The sequence below is a fragment of the Eriocheir sinensis genome, unplaced genomic scaffold (genome assembly GCF_024679095.1).
Source record: "Eriocheir sinensis breed Jianghai 21 unplaced genomic scaffold, ASM2467909v1 Scaffold917, whole genome shotgun sequence".
NCBI classification, from domain to species: Eukaryota; Metazoa; Arthropoda; class Malacostraca; order Decapoda; family Varunidae; genus Eriocheir; species Eriocheir sinensis.
The window spans coordinates 5001-31391 of NW_026112294.1; the positions used below are offsets into that span (position 1 = coordinate 5001).

A 26391-nucleotide genomic window follows, 5' to 3' on the forward strand; every position below is an offset into this window, starting at 1 on the left:
AATACAGAATATAATGTTCTTTGAGACCCAAAAAGTTGGTGTTGTATAAAGAAATATCAGTGACATCTCAAGTAATGGACGGCGGACTCTTGATTTTGCGGCGCCCTTGTCTTTAGGCCGCGAATTTTGGAAAATCAACCGCTTTGGTGCGAATCGCCATAACTCCCTTATTTCTGGGGCTACAGAAATGTTTTTGGTATCAAACGACGGCAAAATGAAAGGGCTATATTTTTAAATAAGCGATCGGCTCAAAAACCGACTCGAAAGGGTAAAAAATCGAATAAATTCTCAAAAAACGGCTCTGAAAAAAAAACTCCCTTTTTGAGACTTTCAAAAAACGTATTTAACAAATACTTTAGCTCTGCCAATGTGCTTTCCAATATGATGCATAACATTTCCCTGCTCCCAGTAGTTTCGTCACTAGAGCTCGAAACGTAAACCCTTTTGAGAGCGAGTTTGACGAACTCCAGACACTTTGCCGTTTTTGTCAAGCGTGGCATTGCTATGGCCTCTAGAAGGCTATAATTTGGCATGTAGCCCCTCTTGGCAATGTAGTTTGACCAGCTCGAAGAATTTTTTGATAGCTCGATTACAAGTTTGTTGTTGAACAAAATAGCCTGATTTTTGGCCCCTTTGCCGCGATTTAGACACGTCCTAGTTTTTTGCTCATAAATTTTTATTTATTTATTTAGTGCTTTCCATTTTCTTTTATTTTATTAATCTGTATTAATAGAGCTTTCATTTGCCACCAAGCAAGCCTTCATAGCTTCAGTAGTTTTTGCTCGAGCTTGATCAGAAGTCGCGACGGTATAGTTGCATGGAAACACGAGATGCTGGCACACTCTTTTTTTGTCTGGCGTCAGCCTGCTTCGCTGTCCCTTTCACCTTCTACTCGTTCCTCGTGAAAACGTCGGCTTTGTGAGGCACCGGCCAAAACAGAAAACGTCAAAGAAAAAAGTCCCGATAAAAACCCGAACGAAGATACGAGGCAATTGATAGAAAATGAGATACTGCATGTGTGAGTGACACACACACACACACACACACACACACACACACACACACACACACTTTCTACACGATCATGATTTTTTACCCACCCTTTTTTTTTTTCGCTATAAAAACATTACTGCCCATGTATGCGTATTGTCGTTTCACTTTTCCTTGCTACGGACGGAGACACTTTCCAATTACAAGGATGAACCGCAGACTCACCATGGCCGCATAAGTTTTCGAAGATATTAGCTACTCAGGAGTCCTTTGTATTAGAGATGAAAAATTAAATAATCCTGAGCTGGACTTTCATACACAGGTGATGCATGCATTCTTCAATACTTCGTCTGCCTCTGTGATGGAAAACGTGAAGTCATCAAGCAGTCCTACTTTCTGAAACATTTCCTTTCTCCACTAAGCTTTCCTTCACTGCTCACTTTCTACACACCCCTCACACACTTCAACGGAGGGTGAAAGATTATTTTTTTCTCCTTCCCTTACGTCTTCACCTCATCTCTATGTCTCGTGTCCCGTCCCGAATGTTCATTGACAAGACTGATGGAATGAAAGTTTTTAGGCAACTGTTTACCACCTCCAAGACTCACATGACCGATGACATTGCAAGCGTTTGATTCTGATCACCCATAAATAACATCTGAAAGCTAAAGTGTGTGTGTGTGTGTGTGTGTGTGTGTGTGTGTGTGTAAGATTTCAGTATAGCGAAATATATGGAGGATATTATGGAGAATCAGCGGTCATTGATGCCACACATTGGTCATCCTGCGGTAAGTCCTGACAATCATACAAGACGTACACGCGAGAAAGTTAATTGCTTCTCATCTCCCGTGAAATGCCCCACGTGCTGTACCATATCGTAAGGCGGAAAGGGAGTGGGACTGAACTCGAGCTATCATCTATCGCCCCCTGAATCAGTCTCACCTACCCTTACACCTCACTCATGATACAGTGAATATATTAGCCATGTATCCTTTCATGCAGCCCAGTCTCCCATTACAAGAAACTATCCACTTTGGGCAGCTGACCCGCATGGATGGGGCAAATCATTGCCCGTGGGGAAATGAAAAGCACAATGAAAATCTGCAAAGGAAAGGTTGAATCTTAACAAGGGTCGGTCACTCCCTCGGCTCGCCATGCCGCTCTCTGCACTCACACTCCAGCCGGCTTCGCCATTGGTCGGTTATGGTGGTGGCCCAAAAGTACCTTTCCACACCGCATATTGCCTGTGTAGTCGTGTCCAAGCTGCTCGACACACGCGCCTGGTTGGCCGACACACTCCCTTTGGCTGGATGACAAACTATCTATTTTTTTGTGCGTAACTTTTCCCGTGCGTGAAGAAAGTGGGTTGTTGCCGACAGGGAGGGAGGACTAGCGAAGCTCACTCCGGCCCGAGCGGTGGCTATTGCTGCAGTGCGAGAATTCCTTCCGTCAGCATTGCCTGGACGTCCCGCCATCTCTGCTGCTGCTGTCGGGAATTGAATCATGTGTGGGCGGGCCGTGGTGCCCAGGAAAAGAAGTCATTCAAGCCGTTGTTGTCTTGGCAAGTGTTCCGGTTATACCAGAATGGACCTCATGTGGCATTGTGTTTAGATCCTAATGATCAGTGCAACATCATTTTGCCTGCGCCAGGAAATGGCCAATATATAGGTGGGGCGGCAGTGTCACCAGCATGTTTATTAAAAATTTTGCGTGCCGGAATTATCAGTGACTGATCCGAACGACTGGTGGACAACCCGTTATTCTTAGAAAAATAAGTAATACTGTATAATTTATTAAGACGTGGATGCAGTGTATATAACACTAAGATACTGTTGGAGGTCAGTGCGTTATAAACTTAGAAAAATGTTCGAAGGAAGACACAGATAAGGAGGGAGAGGAAGCAGGTAAGATAGAGAAGTAGGCCAAGAGAGAAAAGTTATGCCAGCGGTGAGAAGGAAGGGAAAGAGAAAGGGCCTGCGAAACGACTGGGGTTCAAAGTTCGAGACTAACTGCGCGGTAACCCACCACCGTCACGTTGAACACAAACACTCGGTCCGTTGGTGAAAGCACATGACTGCTTTGATTTATAATTACCGTTTAATACATGTACACACGCCTAACGCACGATTACTGGCTGAAAAAACGCTAGACATGGCAACGTTGTACATAAGTGACAAAAAGGAAAGTGAAAATGAAAGTATTTTGCATAATTTGGTCCTCAAATAGACAGTGCCATTACTTGATACTTTTGGTGGAGAAATCTGTGATATCACACACACACACACACACACACACACACACACACACACACACACTTACACACTGTGACACACAGTAAGTCGTTCGTTCAGTTGCCCTGGAGACGCCGCCGTGCCCTCGCGGTGACTACTGTCGTGCCTCACACCCGCCAGCAACAGGAAGTTACACACACAGGCCCTCGAGGAGTAAACATCACTCCAGATCCTGCTTGGCGAGGAACGTCATGATCAAAAGGGCTTCAAGATTCGAGCGAGTGAAGGTCTAATAATGGCGCGCAGCCTTGCCTCGGTGATAACCCACACGAATAAGGGGAACATCTAAGCGGTAACGTTTGATAGCGGAGGAAAACCATATCGTTAACTTTATGATGTGTAATCAAGAACAGTTTATGAGCTTGTGTATGAAAGAGGACTGTGAACGTAAACCCGGAAACATTTAATATCGGAAATCTCGGTGTTGACATCTTGCTAGAGCTCCCCAGCCTTCTTTCTTCCTTACGCCAGTTACATGGAAATAAAACTCATTCAGTTCATAGTCGGATGCATTGCTAAGCTACTGACTGCTTGCCCTTATTACTTTCTATGCTTTTAATCCCTCTCACACCAATACTTTAAATCCAATTTCTTCCTTCACATTCAGGGAACCTTCGATTTATTTTTCGTAATTTCTCACACGACAATGACTGCTACAGTTCTTCCCTCAACTTTTGCCGCTTATCAGCTTGGAAATCTATTGTTTTATCAAACTTTGCTCTTGTGTTCTTACAATATATAATAAAGTATGCCAGAACTGTCTGTGTTGAGCTGGCAGATCACAAGTATTTTACTGTTTCACGATCTTTCGTCATTATTGCCCAGACAACGTGTTAACTGTATCGAACACTTCAGCAATGACTAAAACACAATCAGATGTACGAACACGGGAGCAAGAGCACGCACACTCCCCCGCGGGTGTCAGTCAGGTGGCAGTTGCGTTCCACTTAGTGCTCCTAACCGCTGAATACATTGATCAAATAACAAATAAGAAAGACATAACATATAGGTATTGTTATAACACCAACACTAAAGAAGTTCTGCATCTGCCTCTTATGCTGGCTACGTGTTTGGTGAAAAGATGGGAATTTTACTAAACTGTTAATATGTTGCAGGATAATCTGAAGGGCGGCCGCAGAACACCGATCAATCAGCCTCCACGGCCCTCCCCTGCAGATTCCAGATGGCTCCCTCCTATAGCACCACCCCCCAGCCACCAGCCCCTGTCCCAAAAAAGGAGGAGAAAGGTAAGCACTTACTCTTCAGGCCTCGGGGGCACGATGTATTAGGCCCGCGCGGCTTAAACTCCCGCGCGGCAGTGATTTATTTATAGCTCCGTCCTGCCGACTTGCACGGAGGACGAGGGACGCCTGAAACAAACAAAGGAATGTCACAATTGCTGTTGTTTTAACTACGCGTTGGAGGTATTGGTTTGGAGAGGGGTTCATGAGGTAGAAAACGAGAGCCTGAAGCAGCACGAACCTTGCTAATAGCTCACGCCGCTATTCATTGTTTGGTTAGGTCGCTGCCTGCTTTCTCCCGTGGCGTAAAGGTGTGCGAGGAGAACATTCTCTCATTCCCAGGTAGATAAACGCCAAAGGGGTTTTGCCGTAAATGGAATGGTGTCAATATTTTGTTGGACGACGCGTCACTTTCATTTGATTTATCATATTCATGTTATAGGTTTTATCAATAAAACGCATAAAAAAATGCAAACATTCAAATGAGGAGGTAAACGTATGAATAATTATAGGCCTTTGAAACTATTTTTGGCTGTCAAGTGGAGAAACATAAAAGTACTAAACAAAACTGTTTACGGGAAAAAGCAAAGGTGTATTTATATTACTGGGGTAAAAGGCAAATAAGAAATTAACAAAGCTGTGAGTGACGAAGCAAATAAGTGGTCATCAGGCCGTGGGTAAATGACACACACAGACGCACACGTACACGCACACGTACACGCTCACGTACACACACTCAAAAAACTATCGTTACAGTGGGGTCCGACGAATTTCACACTGAGCAACCCGGTAATCTTGGCAAGGTTGGTACGAGCGCGATCACCCCCACCACCTCAGCTCTGCTGGGGGAAGCAGGATAGGACTCCTGTAAGGGAGAGAGAGAGAAGAAGGGAGACACTGAGATACCAGATATCACCATTATATTAACGGAGTGATTTGAGTGCCACATGTTTAAGCTTTATATTCACAAATTATAAAACATTAATGCTCATATGATATACGTAACAGCGGTGGGTAGAAGTATTCTCCCATGTCAAAGACAAAAACAACCATCAAGGCATGTCAGATATAGTTCAGTTCATAATGTGCCATCTTGGAACACATGCTTCCACTGAACGTGTCTTTTCTTTCATAAACAAGTTGTGGGCATCTGAAAAAAAAACAACTTCAAATTGCAACGCTAAAAGCATCGCTGGTAAGATAAAATTTAAACAGAGTTGCATGGACTTCTATAGGTTGTTTCAATCTACTCCTGAGCTACCCTTCTCTCTTGTGCTGCCTCATTGCCTAATAAAAAGTAGGAACTAAGCGCGTTTTTTAAGCTGACGAATAAGGAATTTGGCGCGGGCGTTTTGAATTGCCGAAATTAGCCGTCTCTGGAGAAGAGTTATTTATTAAATAGCTTGCATGCAAGAGTTAATTTATCTAACATGCTGGTATAATGACTCGCTGAGAATTATTAGAGAATTAATCTTATTGGGTGCATTCCATGATTGTTTCGAGACAAGCGAATACCGTGACTCGAGTAGTGCATGCTATACTAGTGAAACCAATGCCAACGTTATCTTACCATTTGGGTGATAAGTCAAGTTTATAATCCACTATAAATCTATCATAAGGGTTAGCTAAGTTTTACGTAACCTCCTAGGCTCAGTGGAGCCGTATGTGGCAATCAGTCAGTAGGATTCACTCTGATATCCGAGTCCTGAGTGACATCACCGCAAGGTGTTTATCATATTGTCTCCTAAATGGACGAAATTTTAACTCTTCACTTGTGTGTGGGGTGTTAAAGCATAATTTCATCACCACAAACACTACAATATTATAGCTACATAGAACACAGATCAATTAACTTCGACAAAGACTCCACCTGTGTGTTTTATGAAGCATTATTGTGCCGGGTCAAATTCTACTGCTTCATTTACGAGTCCCGCTCACTTGGTTCAAGCAAGTGAACCCACACCCAACACACGCACTGATACCAACATGAGTAGCCTCTTCTCAATGGCTTCGTCCTTGGTGTCAGTTTGTATCGTGCTGAATGTGTAACGATAGTTTTTTGAGTGTGTGTACATAGAAGCAGGGTTAAAAGAGGATAGGGTTAGACCGTTTTAATTAATCCATCTGCGCAGACCTGTGACGTGGAGTCTTCCTCAAGTAGGGGGAAGAGGATAAAGAAGGCATGGTCAAAATCTCAATATAGATCTCGGGCAGGGTATACTGAAAAGAAAACGTAGACCGGAGGGGTAACTATGGAAGACTTGCCTTACCGCACATTCGCGCGCATACACATATACTCTCTCTTTGTCTCTTACACACAGTTATGGGATCTTGTCAACGTTGTTGGTAAACGTACAGTGCTTTACTTTCTGCCCCTGGTCAGATCTGCATCCATATACCGAACAATAAGCCTCCGGAGCGCGGAGTGATTCGGACTTCCTTGCTCTTTAACGCTGGGAAGGTCCTGACCTGACTTCTGACTTCTGACCCCGGCCGCTGGGTAACAATTTATGTCATGCTGACGTCATGCGCGGGGCGGGCTACTTTCTACTCGGAAGCGGACTAACTCTGTCCAGTACCTCTTTTTTAACCCTGTATACAAGCAGGGCCAAAGAAATACGGGGGCCACGCACGCGCCGATCTCTGTAAATGGGGCGGAACTATTGTGACGTCAGTCTGTTCGGAATATGTAGTACAGTCGTGGGACACAAGTGTTGACACATTTTCCAAAATGTTTCGGATGCCGCTAGCGAAAGACGGCAACTATCCAGCAGAGCTACATTCGAGTTATCTTATATGTGACGTATGTGTGTGTGTGTGAGTGTGTGCAAGGATCAAAGAGTGTGTGTGGGTGTGAGAGATATTATTTAAGGATTTTTCTTACGAAACTGTGAGCATCAACTGCACGACGATTAAGTTTCTTTAAAAACATCTGTTATGAATGCTCTTGTTTCCACTAGTGCACGCACTGTAATAAGATTTTCTGCATTCCATAAGCAAAATACTTGCTTGGCTTTGGTCGTCAGTGTGCATTCTGGAGAGAGAGAGAGAGAGAGAGAGAGAGAGATTAATTTCTCTGAAGAAAAAAAGGTTACTGCAAAATAATAGCCTAGTTTTCTTAAATGCATAATAATAATTTAGTATTCGTAAATGCAAAGTAATAGCCTAGTTTCATAATTGCAAACAAATCGCTTAGTGTTCTTAAATGCAAAACAATAGCTTTGTAATTCAATGCAATTCAAAATAGCCTACTAGTTTCTTAAATGCGCCGGTTGGCATGGTCGATGACGTCATTGTATAACATTGTCAAGCGAGAGTTAAATGGTGGTATCATTATATATTTTTAGACCATATCAGAATATTTGTGCACGTTATCAATGTTTTCTTCGTATTTTCTTAGCGAGGACGTTGCAGGAATTAATACAATATTTATTCAAATGCATAAAAGCGTTGTAAACTTTAGCTGTCAATGACTCAATTTGAACGAAATGTAAAGAGACATTTTCGTCCGCGAATTAAAAACTTATTATCAGTGTGCACAACTGACAAATTCGTATCTAATAAATTATGGAGAGTGTATATGTAGTGACATATCTGAACATTAGCCTCTTTCCATGCGGTGTATATATATTAAAGTCGGGGCCGGTGAACGAAACTCAGTGGACAGTGTGTCAACACTTGAGTACCACGATTGTACATATAAAAGTTTGCCCGAAAAGAGAACCAACGTTTTCTTTTTTTTCTTTGGTGTGGGACACTTTTTTTTTATTTTTTACGAACGAGAGAGAGAGAGAGAATTATAGTTTAGCGTTTCCTCTCTCTCTCTCTCTCTCTCTCTCTCTCTCTCTCTCTCTCTCTCTCTCGTTCATAAAAAGTTTCCCACACCAATGAAAAAAGAAAGAAAACGTTGTTTCTCTTTTCAGGCAAACTTTTATATGTACATATTCCGTCTCTTCCACATAAATGAAGCCATTTTTTACGTGTTTTTCTGTCTTTTAATAAACTATGAAAACTGTAGTTTGACCGTCCTGAACGATGATGGTTACCGTCACCGAGGATCGCGCCACACGGACGTACCATAAGGCAACCTCTTCGACTGTAGAACCTTTTCGGCCATTTTCTCCTACCATAATACTCGAAGGTTTTTTTTACCGGAGGTGAAGGGAAGGTGTTGGAGGGCGAAATTGTTGGAATCTGGCAAGGCGTCGAGATAGGCACATCTTCGTCAGCCCCTTCGCATATTTTATGCGTCAGTTCTGCATTTCTCTTAATATAGTAGCAAATGATTCAGGAATTATAATAAAACGTATTTGATCTAATATGAATCGGCAAAAGTTTTTTTTAATAAATGATTTAAAATGTTGTTTAAGACTTTTGGGTTGTATTATGATTTTTATCGGCCTCGCAGACGCCGATCAACAGACTGTCCATCTTCTACTCGATGTTCTCTTCAAGTTGTTTTCCTGGCTTACCCATGCATTGTAGACATGACATTGTATAATAACATTTGTTAGCCCTGATGAACCCTACAACATGGCATTATAAACAAAGTCAGCTTTTTTTTTCTTTTTTACGTCTTGGCCTGTGGCGCCGATAGGCCTTCATAGTAGGGCCTGATGGTCGGCGCCAGCCCGTTGTGGCGCAGGGAAGTGTTTATAGTCTCTCTTATCTTTACTTTTCAGCATTTTCCATTTTAGACCCCTAGTTGCATAATATAAATTGTTGGGGGGGGTGTTGGAGGGTCATGCGGCGCCGATCTAGCACAGTTTTTGTGCTATTAACATTTGTTAACCCTTCCCGTGTCAACGCATATATTATGGAAACACAAATAATAATATTGTAGTAGGTTTATCCTAAACAGCAAGTTCAAAATATATTCACTGGATAAAATATAGCTCACACAGCCCTATAAACGCTCGAAAACGAGAACTGTTGTGAATAGTTGAGACTGTGAAGGGCGGGGCGTGCTGGTTGGGCGGCGTGTTCCAATGTTGACTTATATTATTATAGGAACCGTGAAGTTTTGAATAAACAGAAAAATATCGTTTCTCGTATTGTACGACTTTTTATATAAAGCCCAGAAAATTTAGATTGTTCTTCTACCCAATTACTAAAACAGCAACATGGAAAATGTTGTAATAAATCATTAAATGTGCGAAGATATTGGCTAAGAGGTGGTGATCAGGGGCCGGTTTCATCAAAGGTCCCAAGTCCTTGGAAGTGTGCTCGAGGAGTCCCATGCGTGCTTGGGACTCTTTGAGACCACTTCCAAGGACTTGGGACCTTTGATGAAACCGGCCCCAGCTCCTCTTCACGAAGGGAAAGAAATAGTTCGTTTCCTTCCCGTTCACCGCTTCGAGCGCTGCATCAAAGACACTCCTCGTCACTGACCATACCGTTTGGTCCACGAAGACTGCTTTCCTCGCGGGAAGGGGGAACAGATTGACTGAAAATACAGCAGATAGTATCCACCAGAAAGGGGACACTGTTTATAAGGGAAGAGGAAGAGGAAGGTTTTGAGGGAGATGAATGGTGTGGCCGTCAGACCCTCCGCGAACACACTGACGTCACGGCTGCGCAGTTACGCAGTACCTTCAAATTTTGGCTGGGCCTTGAGTAGACCCCGTATTCCTTTGGGCCTGCATACAAGGACGCACGCACGCACGCACGCTCACACACACTGTAAGATAACAATGACAAATTTGTGACATAAAAGAAAGATTCGAACGCGATAGAAAGCGTGAGTATGCAAGTTTTAGTTAATTTTGAACGTTAGAGAAAGTAAAAAAATAAAAAAAATGTTTGCCGTGTGATGAACCTTCATCTGCAAGCGAGGGAAAGGGTGTCCGAGACGAACAAAAAGTGGTATCATGCACGCATAACTTGCAATTCAGCTTTCAGACTTGAATGCCTTGCACTTATTACTTGTACCTTTCCATCCACAACTTTGCTTATCTATTACATCTATTTTTTTCATTAAACAAATTTATCCCGATGATTTCTTCCCATGTTCTAAGAAAACAGCCATCTGATGCAAACTCTCTCTCTCTCTCTCTCTCTCTCTCTCTCTCTCTCTCTCTCTCTCTCTCTCTCTCTCTCTCTCTCTCTCTCTCTCTCTCTCTCTCTCTCTCTCTCTCTCTCTCTCTCTCTCTCTCTTCTCTCTCTCTCTCTCTCTCACTCTCTAACCCTAACTCTCTCTCTCTCTCTCTCGCTCTCTCTCTCTCTCTCTCTCTCTCTCTCTCTCTCTCTCTCTCTCTCTCTCTCTTCCCTACCTCTCTTTCTTCCCTCCCTACCTCTCTTTCTTCCCTCCCTACCTCTCTTTCTTCCCTCCCTCCTCTCTCTTTTTCTTCCTCCCTACCTCTCTTCCCTCCCTCGCGCCCTTCCCTTCCTCCCTCGCTCTCTTCCCTCCCTCCTTCGCTCTCTTCCCTTCCTCCCTCGCTCTCTTCCCTCCCTCCTTCGCTCTCTTCCCTCCCTCCCTTGCTCTCGTCCCTCCCTCCCTCACTCTCTTCCCTCCCTCCTTCGCTCTTCCCTCCCTCTTCGCTCTCTTCCCTCCCTTCCTCTCTTCCCTCCCTCCTCGCTCTCTTCCCTCCCTCCTTCGCTCTCTTCCTCCCTCCTCCTCGCTCTCTTCCCTCCCTCCTTCGCTCCCTTCCTCCTCCTTCGCTCTTCCCTTCCTCCCTCTCTTCCATCCCTCCCTCGCTCTCTTCCCTCCCTCCCTCGCTCTCTTCCCTCCCTCACTCGCTATCTTCCCTCCCTCCTTCGCTCTCTTCCCTCCCTCCTTCGCTCTCTTCCCGCCCTCCCTCGCTCTTCCCTCCCCTCTCGCTCTCTTCCCTCCCTCCTCGCTCTCTTCCTCCCTCCTTCGCTCTCTTCCCTCCCTCCTTCGCTCTTCCCTCCCTCCTCGCTCTCTTCCCTCCCTCTCTTCCCTCCCTCCCTCGCTCTCTTCCTCCCTCTCTTCCCTCCCCTCCTTCGCTCTCTTCCCTCCCTCCTCGCTCTCTTCCCTCCCTCCTTCGCTCTCTTCCCTCCCTCCCTCGCTCTCTTCCCTCCCTCCTTCGCTCTCTTCCCTCCCTCCCTCGCTCTCTTCCCTCCCTCCTTCGCTCTCTTCCCTCCCTCACTCTCTTCCCTCCCTCCGTCGCTCTCTTCCCTCCCTCGCTCTCTTCCCTCCCTCTCTCGCTCTCTTCCCTCCCTCACTCGCTATCTTCCCTCCCTCCTTTGTTCTCTTCCCTCGCTCTCTTCCCTCCCTCCCTCCTTCTCTTCCCTCCCTCCTTCGCTCTCTTCCCTCCCTCCTTCGCTCTCTTCCCTCCCTCCTTCGCTCTCTTCCCTCCCTCCTTCGCTCTCTTCCCTCCCTCCCTCGCTCTCTTCCCTCCCTCACTCGCTCTCTTACCTCCCTCCTCGCTCTCTTCCCTCCCTCCTCGCTCTCTTCCCTCCTCGCTCTCTTCCCTCCTCCTTTGCTCTCTTCCTCCCTCTCTCGCTCTCTTCCCTCCCTCCTCGCTCTCTTCCTCTTCCCTCCCTCCTCACTCTCTTCCCTCCTCCTTCGCTCTCTTCCCTCCCTCTCGCTCTCTTCCCTCCCTCCCTCGCTCTCTTCCCTCCCTCTCTCGCTCTCTTCCCTCCCTCACTCGCTCTCTTCCCTCCCTCACTCGCTCTCTTCCCTCCCTCACTCGCTCTCTTCCCTCCCTCCTTTGCTCTCTTCCCTCCCTCCTTCGCTCTCTTCCCTCCCTCACTCGCTCTCTTCCCTCCCTCCCTCGCTCTCTTCCCTCCCTCCTTCGCTCTCTTCCCTCCCTCCTTCGCTCTCTTCCCTCCCTCCTTCGCTCTCTTCCTCCCTCCTTCGCTCTCTTCCCTCCCTCCTTCTCTCCCTCCCTCCTTCGCTCTCTTCCCTCCCTCCTCGCTCTCTTCCCTCCCTCCCTCACTCTCTTCCCTCCCTCCTTCGCTCTCTTCCCTCCCTCCTTCGCTCTCTTCCCTCCCTCCTTCGCTCTCTTCCCTCCCTCCCTCGCTCTCTTCCCTCCCTCCCTCGCTCTCTTCCCTCCCTCCTTTGTTCTCTTCCCTCCCTCCTTCGCTCTCTTCCCTCCCTCCCCTCCTCCTTCGCTCTCTTCCCTCCCTCCTTCGCTCTCTTCCTCCCTCCTTCGCTCTCTTCCTCCCTCCTCGCTCTTCCCTCCATCCATCGCTCTCTTCCCTCCCTAACTCACTCTCTTCCCTCCCTCCTTCGCTCTCTTCCCTCCCTCCTTCGCTCTCTTCCCTCCCTCCTTCGCTCTCTTCCCTCCTCCCTCTCTCTTCCCTCCCTCCCTCGCTCTCTTCCCTCCCTCCCTCGCTCTCTTCCCTCCCTCCCTCGCTCTCTTCCCTCCCTCCCTCGCTCTTCCTCCCTCCTCGCTCTCTTCCCTCCTCCTTCGCTCTCTTCCCTCCCTCCTTCGCTCTCTTCCTCCCTCCTTTGCTCTCTTCCCTCCTCCTTCGCTCTCTTCCCTCCCTCCTTCGCTTCCCTCCCTCCCTCGCTCTCTTCCCTCCCTCCCTCGCTCTCTTCCCTCCGTCCTTCGCTCTCTTCCCTCCCTCCTTCGCTCTCTTCCCTCCCTCCTTCGCTCTCTTCCCTCCCTCCTTCGCTCTCTTCCCTCCCTCCTTCGCTCTCTTACCTCCCTCCTTCGCTCTCTTACCTCCCTCCTTCGCTCTCTTACCTCCCTCCTTCGCTCTCTTACCTCCCTCCTTCGCTCTCTTCCCTCCCTCCTTGCTTCCTCTTCCTCTCTTCCCTCCCTCACTAGCTCTCTTCCCTCCTCCCTCGCTCTCTCTTCCCTCCCTCCTTCGCTCTCTTACCTCCCTCCTTCGCTCTCTTACCTCCCTCCTTCGCTCTCTTACCTCCCTCCTTCGCTCTCTTCCCTCGCTCTCTTCCCTCCCTCACTAGCTCTCTTCCCTCCCTCCTTCGCTCTCTTCCCTCCCTCCTTCGCTCTCTTCCCTCCCTCCTTCGCTCTCTTCCCTACCTCTCTTTCTCTCTTCCCTACCTCTCTTTCTCTCTTCCCTACCTCTCTTTCTCTCTTCCCTACAGTCCTATAGTCCGCCATTTAAGATTTTCCCTCCCCTCCTTCCCTCGCTCTCGTCCCTCCTTCCTTCGCTCCCTTCCCTACTTCCCTGGCTCTCTTCACTCATCTCTTTATCATATAAAGAAACGACTTAGAATAAGGACTGAAATCCACTAATATATCTAAATTTGCTGATGACACCAAGGTGGGTGGAAAGGACCTCACAAAGACCGACTGCGAAATCATTCAGAAAGACCTCAATCACATTACTGAATGCTCGGAAAAATGGCAAATGTCCTTTAATGTTGACATATGCAAATTCATGCACATTGGGTCCAGAAACAGTAACCACACATACATCATGAATGGGATATCTCTGCAGGCGATGCAGGAGGAAAAGGATCTTGGGGTCACTATCAGCATTATCACTCACGGAGACAAGATACGGCAGCGTCTCTCTTCCGCCCCAGGTTCCTTTGGGCATTGCCTTCTCGATATCGAGACGGCAATGCTTTGGGGCGCTGACTGTCAAGCGTCTCTAAATAGTTTCCAGGTGTGTGTATGAGAGAGAGAGAGAGAGAGAGAGAGAGAGAGAGAGAGAGAGAGAGAGAGAGAGAATCACACACACACACACACACACACACACACTCACACTCACACTCACTCACTCACTCACTCACTCACTCACTCACTCACTCACTCACTCTCTCTCTCGTCAAACCTCAAATTCTCACAGCAATGCATCGATGCAGCAAATAAAGCGAACAGAATGTTGGGCTTCATTAAAAGAACTTTTTTTATTCAAGAATAAAGATGTAATACTCCCGCTCTACAATAGTTTAGTCAGACCCCACTTGGAATATGCGGTACAGTTTTGGTCTCCCCACCATGCAAAGGATATTGCTAAATTAGAAGGTGTTCAGCGTCGGGCAACGAAAATGATCCCTTCCTTGCGCAACAAATCCTACGAAGAAAGGCTTTCTACCCTTAACATGTTCTCTTTCGAGAAACGTCGCCTCCGAGGAAAACTGATCGAATGTTTTAAAATTCTTAATGGTTTCATGAATGTAGACAGATCAACATTGTTTATGATCGATGACACTTTGCGCACGAGGAACAATGGCGTAAAACTCAAATGTAGACAAGTAAATTCAGACTGCACCAAATTTTTCTTCACCAACGTTGTAGTGCGAGAATGGAATAAGCTTCCACCGTCAGTGGTCCAGTGTAACACGATTGACTCCTTCAAAAATAAGCTCGACCGTCACTTCCTTCAACTTAATATCAACTAGAGTAGAAATGCAACGTTTAGGAGCCCTCTGATTAGTGTAAAATCACTTAGGTTTAAGGACAGACCACCTAGTCTGGACCATGGGGTCTGTGTGGTCTGATTTTCTATGTAAATCTACGTAAATCTCTCTCGGCAGAACAGGAAAATTAATGTAAAATGATGTTTCTAAGCCTTGAAAAAAAGTGAAGTGAGGTGAAGGCGGGGCAATGGGGAAGAATTGGGAGGGAATGTGAACCCTAATGAGGTGGGAGGAAGGGAAAAGGAGAAGGGAGGAAAGAGGGAGGGGATCGGCAAGGAAGGATGTAGGGAGTAAAATGAGCTGGAGAAATGGATGTGTGTGTGTGTGTGTGTGTGTGTGTGTGTGTGTGTGTGTGTGTGTGTGTGTGAGAGAGAGAGAGAGAGAGAGAGAGAGAATTCTCTCTCTCTCTCTCTCTCTCTCTCTCTCTCTCTCTCTCTCTCTCACACACACACACACACACACACACACACACACACACCTTCAGTAATCTTTTTCTCCTTCTCCTTTGCTCATGCCCTAATTAACCTTTACCTTCTTCTAATCCTTCCGTTAAGCCTCAGATCAAGTCATTACCGGCTTAGGTTTGACCTTCCGAAGGGTGACAGGAACTGTCACTTGACTTCTTTGACTTGTGCAGCAGTTTTCGAAAAGTGTTTATCAACAAATTTCTGAAGTTATTCTAGTTATTCTCTTGGATATTTTTCATCGCAGGCGACAGAGGAAACATTTATGGTGAGGACTGAACGTCTCAAAACACAACTCTGACAGTACTTGACCACATAATACATGATCAATGAAAGCGCTCCTATCTATCCACAACTGCCATGCTGTCAGTAAACCAATCAGCAAAGACCAAGACCAAGGTACAGGTGTTTGGAGGCTTGCTAAATGAAACAGTACAGTCTGTTCATGCGTGTGGCGAGGACGTTGAGATCTCGGAAAGTTTCACGTATCTTGGTAGCGTAGTTCATAACAACGGTGAGTCTGGCCAGGAAGTCTTACAGTAGATTGGCCTGGCCCACGGTGTTATGGACTCGCTCAACACAAGTATGTGGCGTTGTCGATACCCATGCAGAAGGACAAAGATCCGGATCTCCAAGTCCCTTGTGCTCCCTTCTCACTCTATGGTTGTGAGACATGGACACTAAATGGGGACTATTTGGAGAGGCGGATTGATGCCTTTGATAATAAATGTCTACGCAGAATCATGGGATATTGCTGAAATGACCTTGTGTCAAACCGACGACTACTCCGTGAGACTGATTCGACATATATTACCTGCATAGTCCGTCAACGCCAACTCCGGCTATACGGGCACGTGGCACGTTACCCTGAAGCTGATCCTGCTCATCGGATTGTCCTGAGTGGAGGAGGCCAAAGGGACGCTCACAGAGTTCGTGGCTTGAGCAAGTCGATAGATCCTGCCAGGAGGTACTCGGGTTGGGAAGGGAGCCTGCATGGAGACTCGCCCGGAGGGACCCCCGGGCTTGGCGTCGTAGGGTGGGCGAGGCGACGCACCCCCCGGCGTATGATCCTACTGATTGATAGACTGCTTTGCTCTTGAACGGTTTCTCGCTGTACACACACACACACACACACTGTCATACGTACATTTTAAGTAAATTATTGAAATCTTGATTAAAATGGATCTTGTTAAGCACTGACTCTTTCTCTCGCCACAATACAGAGTACTGACTTTAGACTGGTCAGGAGAGGTCGCTCGAGCTTTGCTTCGCTTCAGTTTCGAACATGCTGTAACGTAGCGTTCCCTATACTATAAATCGTCACAGAGCTGCCCTTGAGTGGCCATGAGGCACACGATACAGTAAGAGATATGGTTCAAGTAACTAACGTAAAACTAATACTGAAATAGGGCACATGAATTGTGTTTATTGCGTGTATTGTTTTACTTTTGAATTGGTGTACTTTTTTTTTTTTTCGAAGCTTCAAACGTTAACCTAACGAATCGCTTCGGTTAGTTGTTTGAAAATGAGGATGAAAGAACGGAAAATCACACTCAGTGAAATAATGTTTTTATGTTACCTATGATGTATGAGAATGGGTAGGCATACTATTTTTCATCCCCCTTCTATAGAAATGGTATGCACATTCACACATTTAAGTGGAGTGCCATCAATTTTAAGCATTGCCTTGAATATAATTTCCTGATACCCAGTTTCATTGACATAACGGCAGTTTGCTTCAGAGCTGGAGCTTCCACAGCCACTCAGTACTGTTTAGTGAACCTGTCTATGGAGATGGGTAGGAAACCAAACTCCGGCTAGTAGTTGACGGCACCACGAATCACAGTGACCAACAACATTCGCCATAGTGGCTACAGTCCCTTGTACCATTACAAAGTGACATTCAAATATGAGACACAGGGGGGAGGGGCGCTTGGTGCTATAGTGTTACTAGGGTTGGTTGGATAATGATAGAAAAATACCGTATTGGCCTCTAAATCATTATACTCATTCAGACGAATGTAACAGCTTCGTGAAGACCATATAACTTTTCAGGAGTCATTTATTACAAGTAATATGTTGATTCTGGAAGGGTACTTCGGGTGAATAGAGGAGTGTTACGTTGTTACATCGGGATCGGGGCCAGTCTACAGTAGTATACCTCCGACAGATATGACATATTTAACATTTGATTTTTGACAGATGATCTTGCTGAGCTGAGGCGCAATGGCTTCTGGGCGGCAATCATTACCATCGGCAGCTATTGCTACGGGGAGTACTTCATCGGGAGAGTCATGCCACCCGACCCCCGCCAGGACTCGTGGATTATGATGCGCTCCCCCGTGCCTCACCTCCTCTTCTCCCTGCTGTACATCGCCGGCGTCACCTACTGGGGACCGCGCTACATGAGCACCAGGAAGCCTATCTCAGGACTCAGGCCCTACATGATGGCCTACAACGCCTTCCAGGTCGTCTTCTCAGCCTACATGTTCATAGAGGTAGGTCATACGCTAGACCGATAGTTGAACTGCATTACGCAATGTTTTTGGCTTTGCATCACCACCGCCCGGAGTTTGTGTTTCGCTGCACTTTTCCTTAGCATTTCTTTGAAAAACTCGACCCTAATGCCACCATTTATTTATTTTTATTTTTAGTCTGAAAACTTGCCTGAGAACGCCTGAATAGTTGGTTGTTGCGAGGCATGTGATATCTCAATATTGACCCCCCCATGTCGCTACATTCGCTTCAGCAGGGAACCACGAATTTGAGGAGCATATTGCACAAAAGTATAGTTTAGACAACAAGCCACACATTTTTTTTATTTTTTATTAGTGGATATGAAGGCTACATATCTTCAGAGGTAATCAGGGAGGACGACAATGGCAAATCAAAGCATGCAAACGATGGCTAACGAAGACGTGTTTGTTGCAGGGCGGACTCTCGGGCTGGCTCACCAACTACTCGTGGGTGTGTCAGCCGTGTGATTACTCCAACAACCTGCAGGCCATCAGGGTAAGCCTCAACACCCGCCCCACCTACCTCGCCTTTTCTCACACTGGTGTCAATTTCATTTTTTAATGGCCGCAGGTGGTGACTGCGTCTTGCATTTAACTTTTGCTGTAGCTTTATATTTGTAAATAAATTAAAAACTACCTCATTGCATTATAATAAGCTTTTTGGTGTTCATCCATTCCACTTTGCTTAGTGACAAACGAGGAGAAACAGATTTTGGAGGATAACCCGCCGTGCATCACTTCCACTATATAACGGACACTAATGAGATGACGTACTTACGGATCCCTTCCCCACAGATGATGTACATCGGGTTCTGGTACCACTTCTCTAAGTTCATCGACTTTATGGACACAGTGAGTATGCCGAACAATTTCATAAATACCTATTAAGTTTTTACACGACTTAATTTTGTTTTATCCCCAAGGCATCGAGCATATGTATGCAGAGGTCCGGATAAGTATTATAGCTAGACCCCAGGCTCCAGGAGTAGAAAAATATAATTAAAAACATGTAAGTCCTGGCGATGGATTCTTGCAAGTGTATTTCCTCGACAGACGGTTGGTCTAGTCAGTCGAGGAAATACACTTGCAAGAATCCATTGCCAGGACCTTCACTGTATTTTTCTACTCCTGGAGCCTTGGGTCCAGCTACAACACTCGGAAGGTTCGGATTCGCACAGCGAGCCGCTAGTTAAGTAGCGCTGGGAAAGGGACTAGCAGTCTCCATGTTTTTTGTGTGTAGAAAGAGGGGACTAAATGGGGCATTGAGCATAATGGCCAATTACTTGACTCACTTCATTCACCCATAAGCAAACTAGCGCTTGGACGTCACCTATGCTGTTCTCCCACTATGTCGATATCCATTAAAGTCTGCATGGTTGAGTTGTTGGGTGTTTCAGTGCACGTAAGTTTATCATCGCATTTTCTAACGAGCCTCCCAGAGGTGGGAGTCATGTTGTGGATCTCTCTCTCTCTCTCTCTCTCTCTCTCTCTCTCTCTCTCTCTCTCTCTCTCTCTCTCTCTCTCTCTCTCTCTCTCTCTCTCTCTCTCTCTCTCTCTCTCTCTCTCTCTCTATCTCTCTCTATATCTCTCTCTGTCTCTCTCTCTCTCTCTCTCTCTCTCTCTCTCTCTCTCTCTCTCTCTCTCTCTCTCTCTATCTCTCTCTCTCTCTCTCTCTCTCTCTCTCTCTCTCTCTCTCTCTCTCTCTCTCTCTCTCTCTCTCTCTCTCTCTCTCTCTCTATCTCTCTCTCTCTCTCTCTCTCTCTCTCTCTCTCTCTCTCTCTCTCTCTCTCTCTCTCTCTCTCTCTCTCTCTCTCTCTCTCTCTCTCTCTCTCTCTCTCTGTTCTAAATAGACTAAACATTTGTCAGAGTGTTGTGAATATTGCCAGAAATTATGCCAAGAACTTTATTTCCATGGTGTGGTTATGCTCTCCCACAGTTCACATACGATCTGCACTTACTTTACAGCAGTTCATTCTATATTTTATTCTATCCCCCTCTGACATTGCATTATAGATATTTGCTGAAATTTCAGTGTCACTGCCCTTTTATAAACAAGAATATAGCTCAAATAAACACATTTCAGTGGAGAATCATGAAAAATGGTCAATATTTTCTCCCTTTTCTCTTCCTCATCCCATGACATTTTATCTTTTCTTGTATAACTTTCTTTCAAGCACTCAATCTGCTATAACATCTATCAAATACCCACTAGCTCCTCTCAGTGTTTCACTAACTATTCTCAATCTCCCCCTTTACTCTCCTTCACCTGCTTGCCCTCTCCACCAAAATATCTTTGATGTCTAATGCCAATCTTTTGCTGAAATAGCATAATTGTCAGATTCCTGCAATATTCTAGTCAACTTTTGCACATCTAATGTTCTTAGTCATTCATCTATCTACCAGACTTAAATTGCACCTGCATAATTTTGTGCTGAGTGTTGGCCAGGAGCAACCCCCTAGTTGCACAAATGTCTGCCAAGTACTCAGCTTCTTAATAAATTCCACTTACACCCACTATACTTCAGTAATCTACATATATCTGTGCTTCATATTATGCTTATTAATAACATACATATATATTTTGCTTATTAAAAACATAAAAATATAAAGCTTTATAAAAATTGTTAAGAAGCAGCAAGGCTCTTTACCCTACTATGTGCACTGTGATAGAATAGACTAATTGATTAAAACATTGTCTTCCAGGTGTTCTTTGTGGTAAATAAGAAGAACCAGCACATTTCTCTCCTCCACATGGCTCATCATGGCCTCATGCCCATCAGCACCTGGTATGGCATCCGCTACCACCCAGGTGAGGAAGAAGGGAATTATGGGCACTGTCAGGGAGGTATGGTGTGCATGAAGGAAGGGCAGAATCTTCCTCAAGTATGTCACTGGATTCTTCCTCAAGTATTTCAACAGAATCTGAGAATCCCAGTCCAACTTCAAATGGGCCACAAATTCTGAGAAAGTTGCAAATTCATCTTTGCAGTCAGGCTCCAAGTCATTGGTGTATTTTTTCAGCAAGTAGGGCAGATCAACTGTCAGCTGTGAAGCATCAGTCAGTGACTTGATGAATGCAAAGTCATCAGATATTTGGTGATAAGCATGCTGCTGATGAGCTAAACTTGGATATAATTTGTATGCAGTATTGTTGTGCACCTTGAATATCTGCATCTGGTTCAGCAGAATAATCATCTTGATGACTTCTTCTATTTCGCACCTTTTTTGCTACATACTCTTGTTGAACATCTTCCGTGAAATTCTTTGCTTCATTCTCCAGTTCATCAAACAGATCACAAAATAATAGCAAAAACAATGATATAGCAATAATGATGTCAGTGGTTGTGCTTTAGAGGAGAGTACTAGTTTACTAAAAGTGATGTAGGATTTTGTTCCAAAAAAAGACACTAATTAATTTTCAAAAAGGCACCTTTTCTCTACAAAGACTGATACAGAATGCCAAGCATTTTCTTTTTCGTCTTCATTTTCTGTCATTTCATTCAACATTCTGTAGCTGTTGGAGTAATTGATGTGCACTGCTTTCAGGAATTCAGAATGACAAAGACTATGTGGATTATAGTTTTTCTGTCTGAATTTGACCCATTCTATGAGGTGCCAATCCTTGTGCTAGTGAATTCCAGTGCTTTGTTGATCCATCTGAAAACGCATATCACAATTTCTGTACCAGCCAAGAAATTGCAAGCAACTACGCAGCAGGTGACATTGGCAACACCAACTAGATTTAGAGAATGCACTGAACATGGAATGTAATCTGAGGATTTATCTCTAGTCCTTGTTTGAGAAGAAGCATATTGTTTGTGGGGCTCTTCAATGATCAGAGCCCCACACCATGATGTAGTTGGCATACAAGATAATCCAGCCCTTCCCTTACATGTATTCCTTAGCAGCTTAACAAGACACAGGTCCAACATGAACACTTTGCAGCACATAAAACAAGAAAAATGTATGGCTGTGTTTGACTGCAGACAGAGACTAAGCATAGTGTGTGTAGGGAATACTCTTCCCCATGTGGCGTGGAGTTCATGTGATGATGTCACCAATAACAGTCACTGTGCAACTGATTGCAGGGGATCATATACGTATAGATATTTTGTAGGCAAAGTTCAAGATGATTGCCTGCATTGTTTTGTATTCTTGAAGCTAGTTTGCATGCAAGAATATCTTCCTACAAATGTCCACCTGTCCCCTCATCAGAACTTCCCTCAAGGGGAATGCCAAACAGTTTACAATTTTCCCAGTTTTATCACTCCCTGTACATTTAATCCCTTTTCTGCCAACTCCCTCTTCAGTGCTCATCCTCCTCATTGATAATTTTTACTGGTGGTCTTCCCCTGATACTCTTCACAAAATTATTCTCCTTCATTCCTATTTACAGGCCATCTAGGACTACTATACTTCACCCATTCAAGTACTCGTCAATCCAATCTCCTTGCTATTACACCTGTATCAAAACTTCAATACACACCCTTATTACTTTCTTCATCCCATCTTCATTCCCCAGCAGGCTCCATTTATGCTGCTCATTTCCATTTGAGTGTATTCATGGTTGTTGTGCTACATTCCATGTTCATGTCTCTTGCTTCCTTTCATAACTCTGCAGTGTGCTGTGTATTGAAGTTTTGATACAGGTGTCATAGCAAGATTGGATTGACGAGTAGTTAAATGGTGATGTATGGTAGTCCAAGATGGCTTGTACATGTAATAAGAATGAAGAAGGATAATTTTGAAATTTTACATACCTTTGTATTGTCATGCAGAACAACAGTGGGCCTCTTCAAGAAGTCTTAAGGCAGATTAGCTTGACCTACAGTGGACTCGCTCGGTGTGAGTATATGGCATTGCCGATACCTGTACAAAGGACAAAGATCTTGATCTTAGTTATACTCCCTGTCTTACTCTATGGCTGTGAGACATGAACACTAAACAGTGACTTGAACAGACAAATTGATGCCTTTGGTAATAAGGGCCTAAACATAATCATAAGATGTTGCTGGAATGACTTTTGTTTCAAATTGGTGATTACTCATTGACTGAATGGAGGTCCATTACCTACATAGTCCATGAACACCAACTCCAGCTGTATGGACATGCAGCATAATATTCAGAAGTCGACCCTGCTCACCAAGTTCTTTCTGTAAGAGACAATCCAGAGTAGGGGAGGCTAAGGCAATGCCCACACAGATTGTGGATTGAGCAAGACAATGGATCCTGCCATGAAGTACTGAAGATGGGACTTGGGGACTTGTTCAGAGGGATCCCGGGGTTTGGCGTTGTAGGGTTGATGAGGCGACATACACCCTAGTGACTAGTTAATATTACCTCCTATCCTCCTAGCTCTTCCCTGTATTTCTTCTGGTGAATATATTTCCCCTACATAATTTTTACTCCCATTCTGGTCACTTCTGTTGTCCCTCCCATTCTCATTGATCATGGATTCAAAATGCCACTTTTTAATCTTCTCATTTCTTTTCACAAGTACCCCATCACTCCTTCCTTCCATATGTGTCACTTTTGGCCCCCTCTCTGAACTTCCTTCCAGAAAAATATTAGTTCATCAGCCTGATAATTCGCTGATACCTTCCAACCAAATTTTTGATCCACTCTTTACTTTCCCTAACCAATCTTCTCTATTTTCTTTTTTCAGATAATTACAGTTTTTATTCTGTAAGATCAATCTGTCTAAGCTCTAAAGCAGTGGTTCCCAACCTTTTCTTCAGGCGACCCCTATCATGCACCTCTAGACATGACCGCGACCCCCTTAGTTTAGTTGTATATTTGTTGTTATAATATAATAACACCATGTTTGATATTTTGAGGTCTTGGCGACCCAAGGAAAAACGCTTGGCAATCCCATTTGGTGTTGCGACCATAGGGTTGGGAAAGGGGGCTCTTAAAGGTTTTGGTGGTTGGCTTATTCTTTGTATATTGGGAAATAAGTTTGCACACATATGATTTGTTTTAATTTTTGCATTTTTTTATTACGTTGAGAATGAGATGTGATGAGATTTTTTTTTTTTTGGGGGGGGGTGCAGTGAGGGTTATAAAAATGATGGGGTGAAGATTAGAACTGTTGTGGTGATGACTGGCCTGGAGGCTCGGATTGATGACTAGAGATGTAGTGTGGGCCAGAGGCTTGACTGTGAAGGCTGGGTAATTACTATAGGAGTGTAACATGTCCAATAAGAGTTAATGTGATGCTGAGAGAAATAAGTTGTGTGGTGTCTGGTCTAGTGAATACTGGAGATGTGGTGTGATAGGACTAAAGTTGTGATCTATGAATCTGAAATGACAAAACTAATATAGGATTATTGCTACAAAACTTTGTTAAATAACTGTAGGTACCCTAAGTTAACTTTTCAAAAACTGTATCCTGATTTAGTTCTTCAGTAAGTCTCAAAAATTACAAATATTTCCTGAGCTTTCCCTTTTTTTCAGGTGGACACAACACATTCTTTGGCTTCCTGAATGCATTTGTCCACACTGTGATGTACCTGTACTATCTGCTGGCAGCCATGGGGCCCAGTGTTAGGCCCTTCCTCTGGTGGAAGAAATATCTCACCACCCTACAGATAACGCAATTCACAGCAGTCTTCTTCCATGCAATGATAGTGAGTTTAATGCCACCCCTGCAAAGTCTAGGTCACTCTCTTTATATTTGTATATGTGCAATTTCCATGTTTGGTGTCATTCCTTTGCTGCAGAATTTCAGAAAGTCAGGCAGGCCCTGAGGGCTACCCATGACTACTCTGGTGCATAAATGAAAGATGCTCTCTTTGTCACACAGCCTCTTGTGGTGGAGTGTAATGTCCCTGGTGCACTGATTGGGTGGATTGGTTGTATTGCAGTCCTCTTCACAGTTCTCTTTGCTGACTTTTACATCAAGGAGTACCGTAAAAAGGGCATCAAACAGGTGAGACTGTATTCATTGAATACATGTTCAGTTACAATGATTTACCTGAAAAATATTTAGCAATAAGTGCAGGCAACAAACCCAACTATCGTTTCCTTCTATGATTTGTATGGGAAACAGGCATACTGTATTATATGTTACAGAAATAGCATGAAAGGCAAAATCCTCCCCAGTGAAGGAAATTAGATGGCAGTAGATTTTCACTCTGCATGCAAGCTTATAATTATATCTGTTGCACCCATCGCTGCATTCATACTTTAACTTTCATATTTTAAATTGTTACTTCCTTCAACACTCACAAACATACACATACTTACAAAGTACAAAAAATAATTAATTTAATAAACCTACAGGCAAAGGTGAAGGCAGATGAAGATTCTACTTTCTCTTCTAACAACCACCATGTCCTGGAACACACCCAACTCACCACCAGCACCATGAACCCCAACAGCACCACTCACAGGGTTGTGTATGCTGCTGCTGCTGCTAACGGTGTCTCCTAGAAATCAAGCCCTTTTCACTCTGAAGGCCTGCGTCTCGAGGCATGATAAGTCACAGATTGATGAAGTCTCCACCAAGAATTCTAGACTTCTAAGTAGTCTACACATATTCTACGATCAATTGTCTACAGATGGTGATAGTGAGGAGCCATGCAAATTTATTGTGTCTTTAATTTATGCATTATCACTTGTATAAGTCTCCCCTTCAATGAACAACAAGCAGGAACAAAAATAATAACGAAGGAAGAGAGTTACAAATTCCCATATCTATTAACTTTCACCATTTGTAGATTACTAATCGCGGATTATGTAAAGACTCAAACTGTAACGTCTATCATGGTCGTGACCTAGGCCTTCCAATCGGCATTGTTGGGGACTCACCAAAGAGAGTATACGATCATTATACTCTCCTTGGAACCAACCCTCGTGTGCGGTATCTGCATAGCAGTGGCAAACTTTCTAATCCCCCTTCAATTTTTCTTTTTTTAAATTTCAATTAAATATACTATACCATAATTTTACATGTAGTACACATTTTTTTGGCTTTGCTTCGCAAAGTCGCTCCTTACTTATTTCTTTACATCGACTATACTTTCATTAGTTTCAATTCACACACTACTGTAATTTAATCCTGACTTTCTTTTCATGAGCACCTCTGTAATCTCTTCCCATTTAGTCTTGTCAGCCTTTCTTTCTGTCTGAAGTTTATAGCCATCTCACTTTTTTATATAGCCCCTACATTCACAGTTTTTTAAAGTTTTTACATAAATTTTGTATGCACACTAACCTTTCTTTACTGTTTATTAGTTATCTCTACATTCTCAATTTCCCCACCATCATTCATTTCTTTTCTTTCTGTTGATAGCCCAGCCAGTTCTCCCCCGGGGTGGTTTAAATCATTTGACTCCCAACATAATCACTGTTGTTATCTGCTGATCATTTATGTTTTGTACATTTCACCTTTCATCCCCACTAACATTCTCATCATCTACAGGGATGATTGTGTGATCAATTTTCTCAGTGTAAATAGAATAAGCCTTTTTTTGATATCATGGTTATGGAAACATTTTGGTTCATATTCATCAGTGTAATTTTATATAGAAAACTTGTATAATAAAAATTATCAATGCATGCACTTTGGTACTTCTTCCTGCA

The 26391-nt window shown here is 44.3% G+C and overlaps 1 protein-coding gene across 2 annotated transcripts in view; it reads left to right on the plus strand.

Annotated features, from left to right (window-relative positions):
- The window catches only part of LOC126994909 (elongation of very long chain fatty acids protein AAEL008004-like), a 26929-nt gene extending 564 nt beyond the window's left edge, over window positions 1-26365 (plus strand). Inside the window, exons 1-9 of one of the 2 annotated variants that reach the window (XM_050854183.1) lie at window positions 2395-2551; window positions 4397-4528; window positions 17492-17787; window positions 18221-18301; window positions 18601-18657; window positions 20509-20614; window positions 24262-24434; window positions 24611-24736; window positions 25090-26365. In XM_050854183.1, coding sequence (XP_050710140.1) covers window positions 4465-4528; window positions 17492-17787; window positions 18221-18301; window positions 18601-18657; window positions 20509-20614; window positions 24262-24434; window positions 24611-24736; window positions 25090-25239 — 1053 coding nt within the window. In that variant the 5' untranslated portion in view covers window positions 2395-2551; window positions 4397-4464 and the 3' untranslated portion in view covers window positions 25240-26365. Of the gene's footprint in view, window positions 1-2394; window positions 2552-4396; window positions 4529-17491; window positions 17788-18220; window positions 18302-18600; window positions 18658-20508; window positions 20615-24261; window positions 24435-24610; window positions 24737-25089 lie in introns of those variants that run through there. The other variant, XM_050854182.1, reaches the window with a different exon arrangement.
- Window positions 26366-26391: the final 26 nt, after the last annotated feature.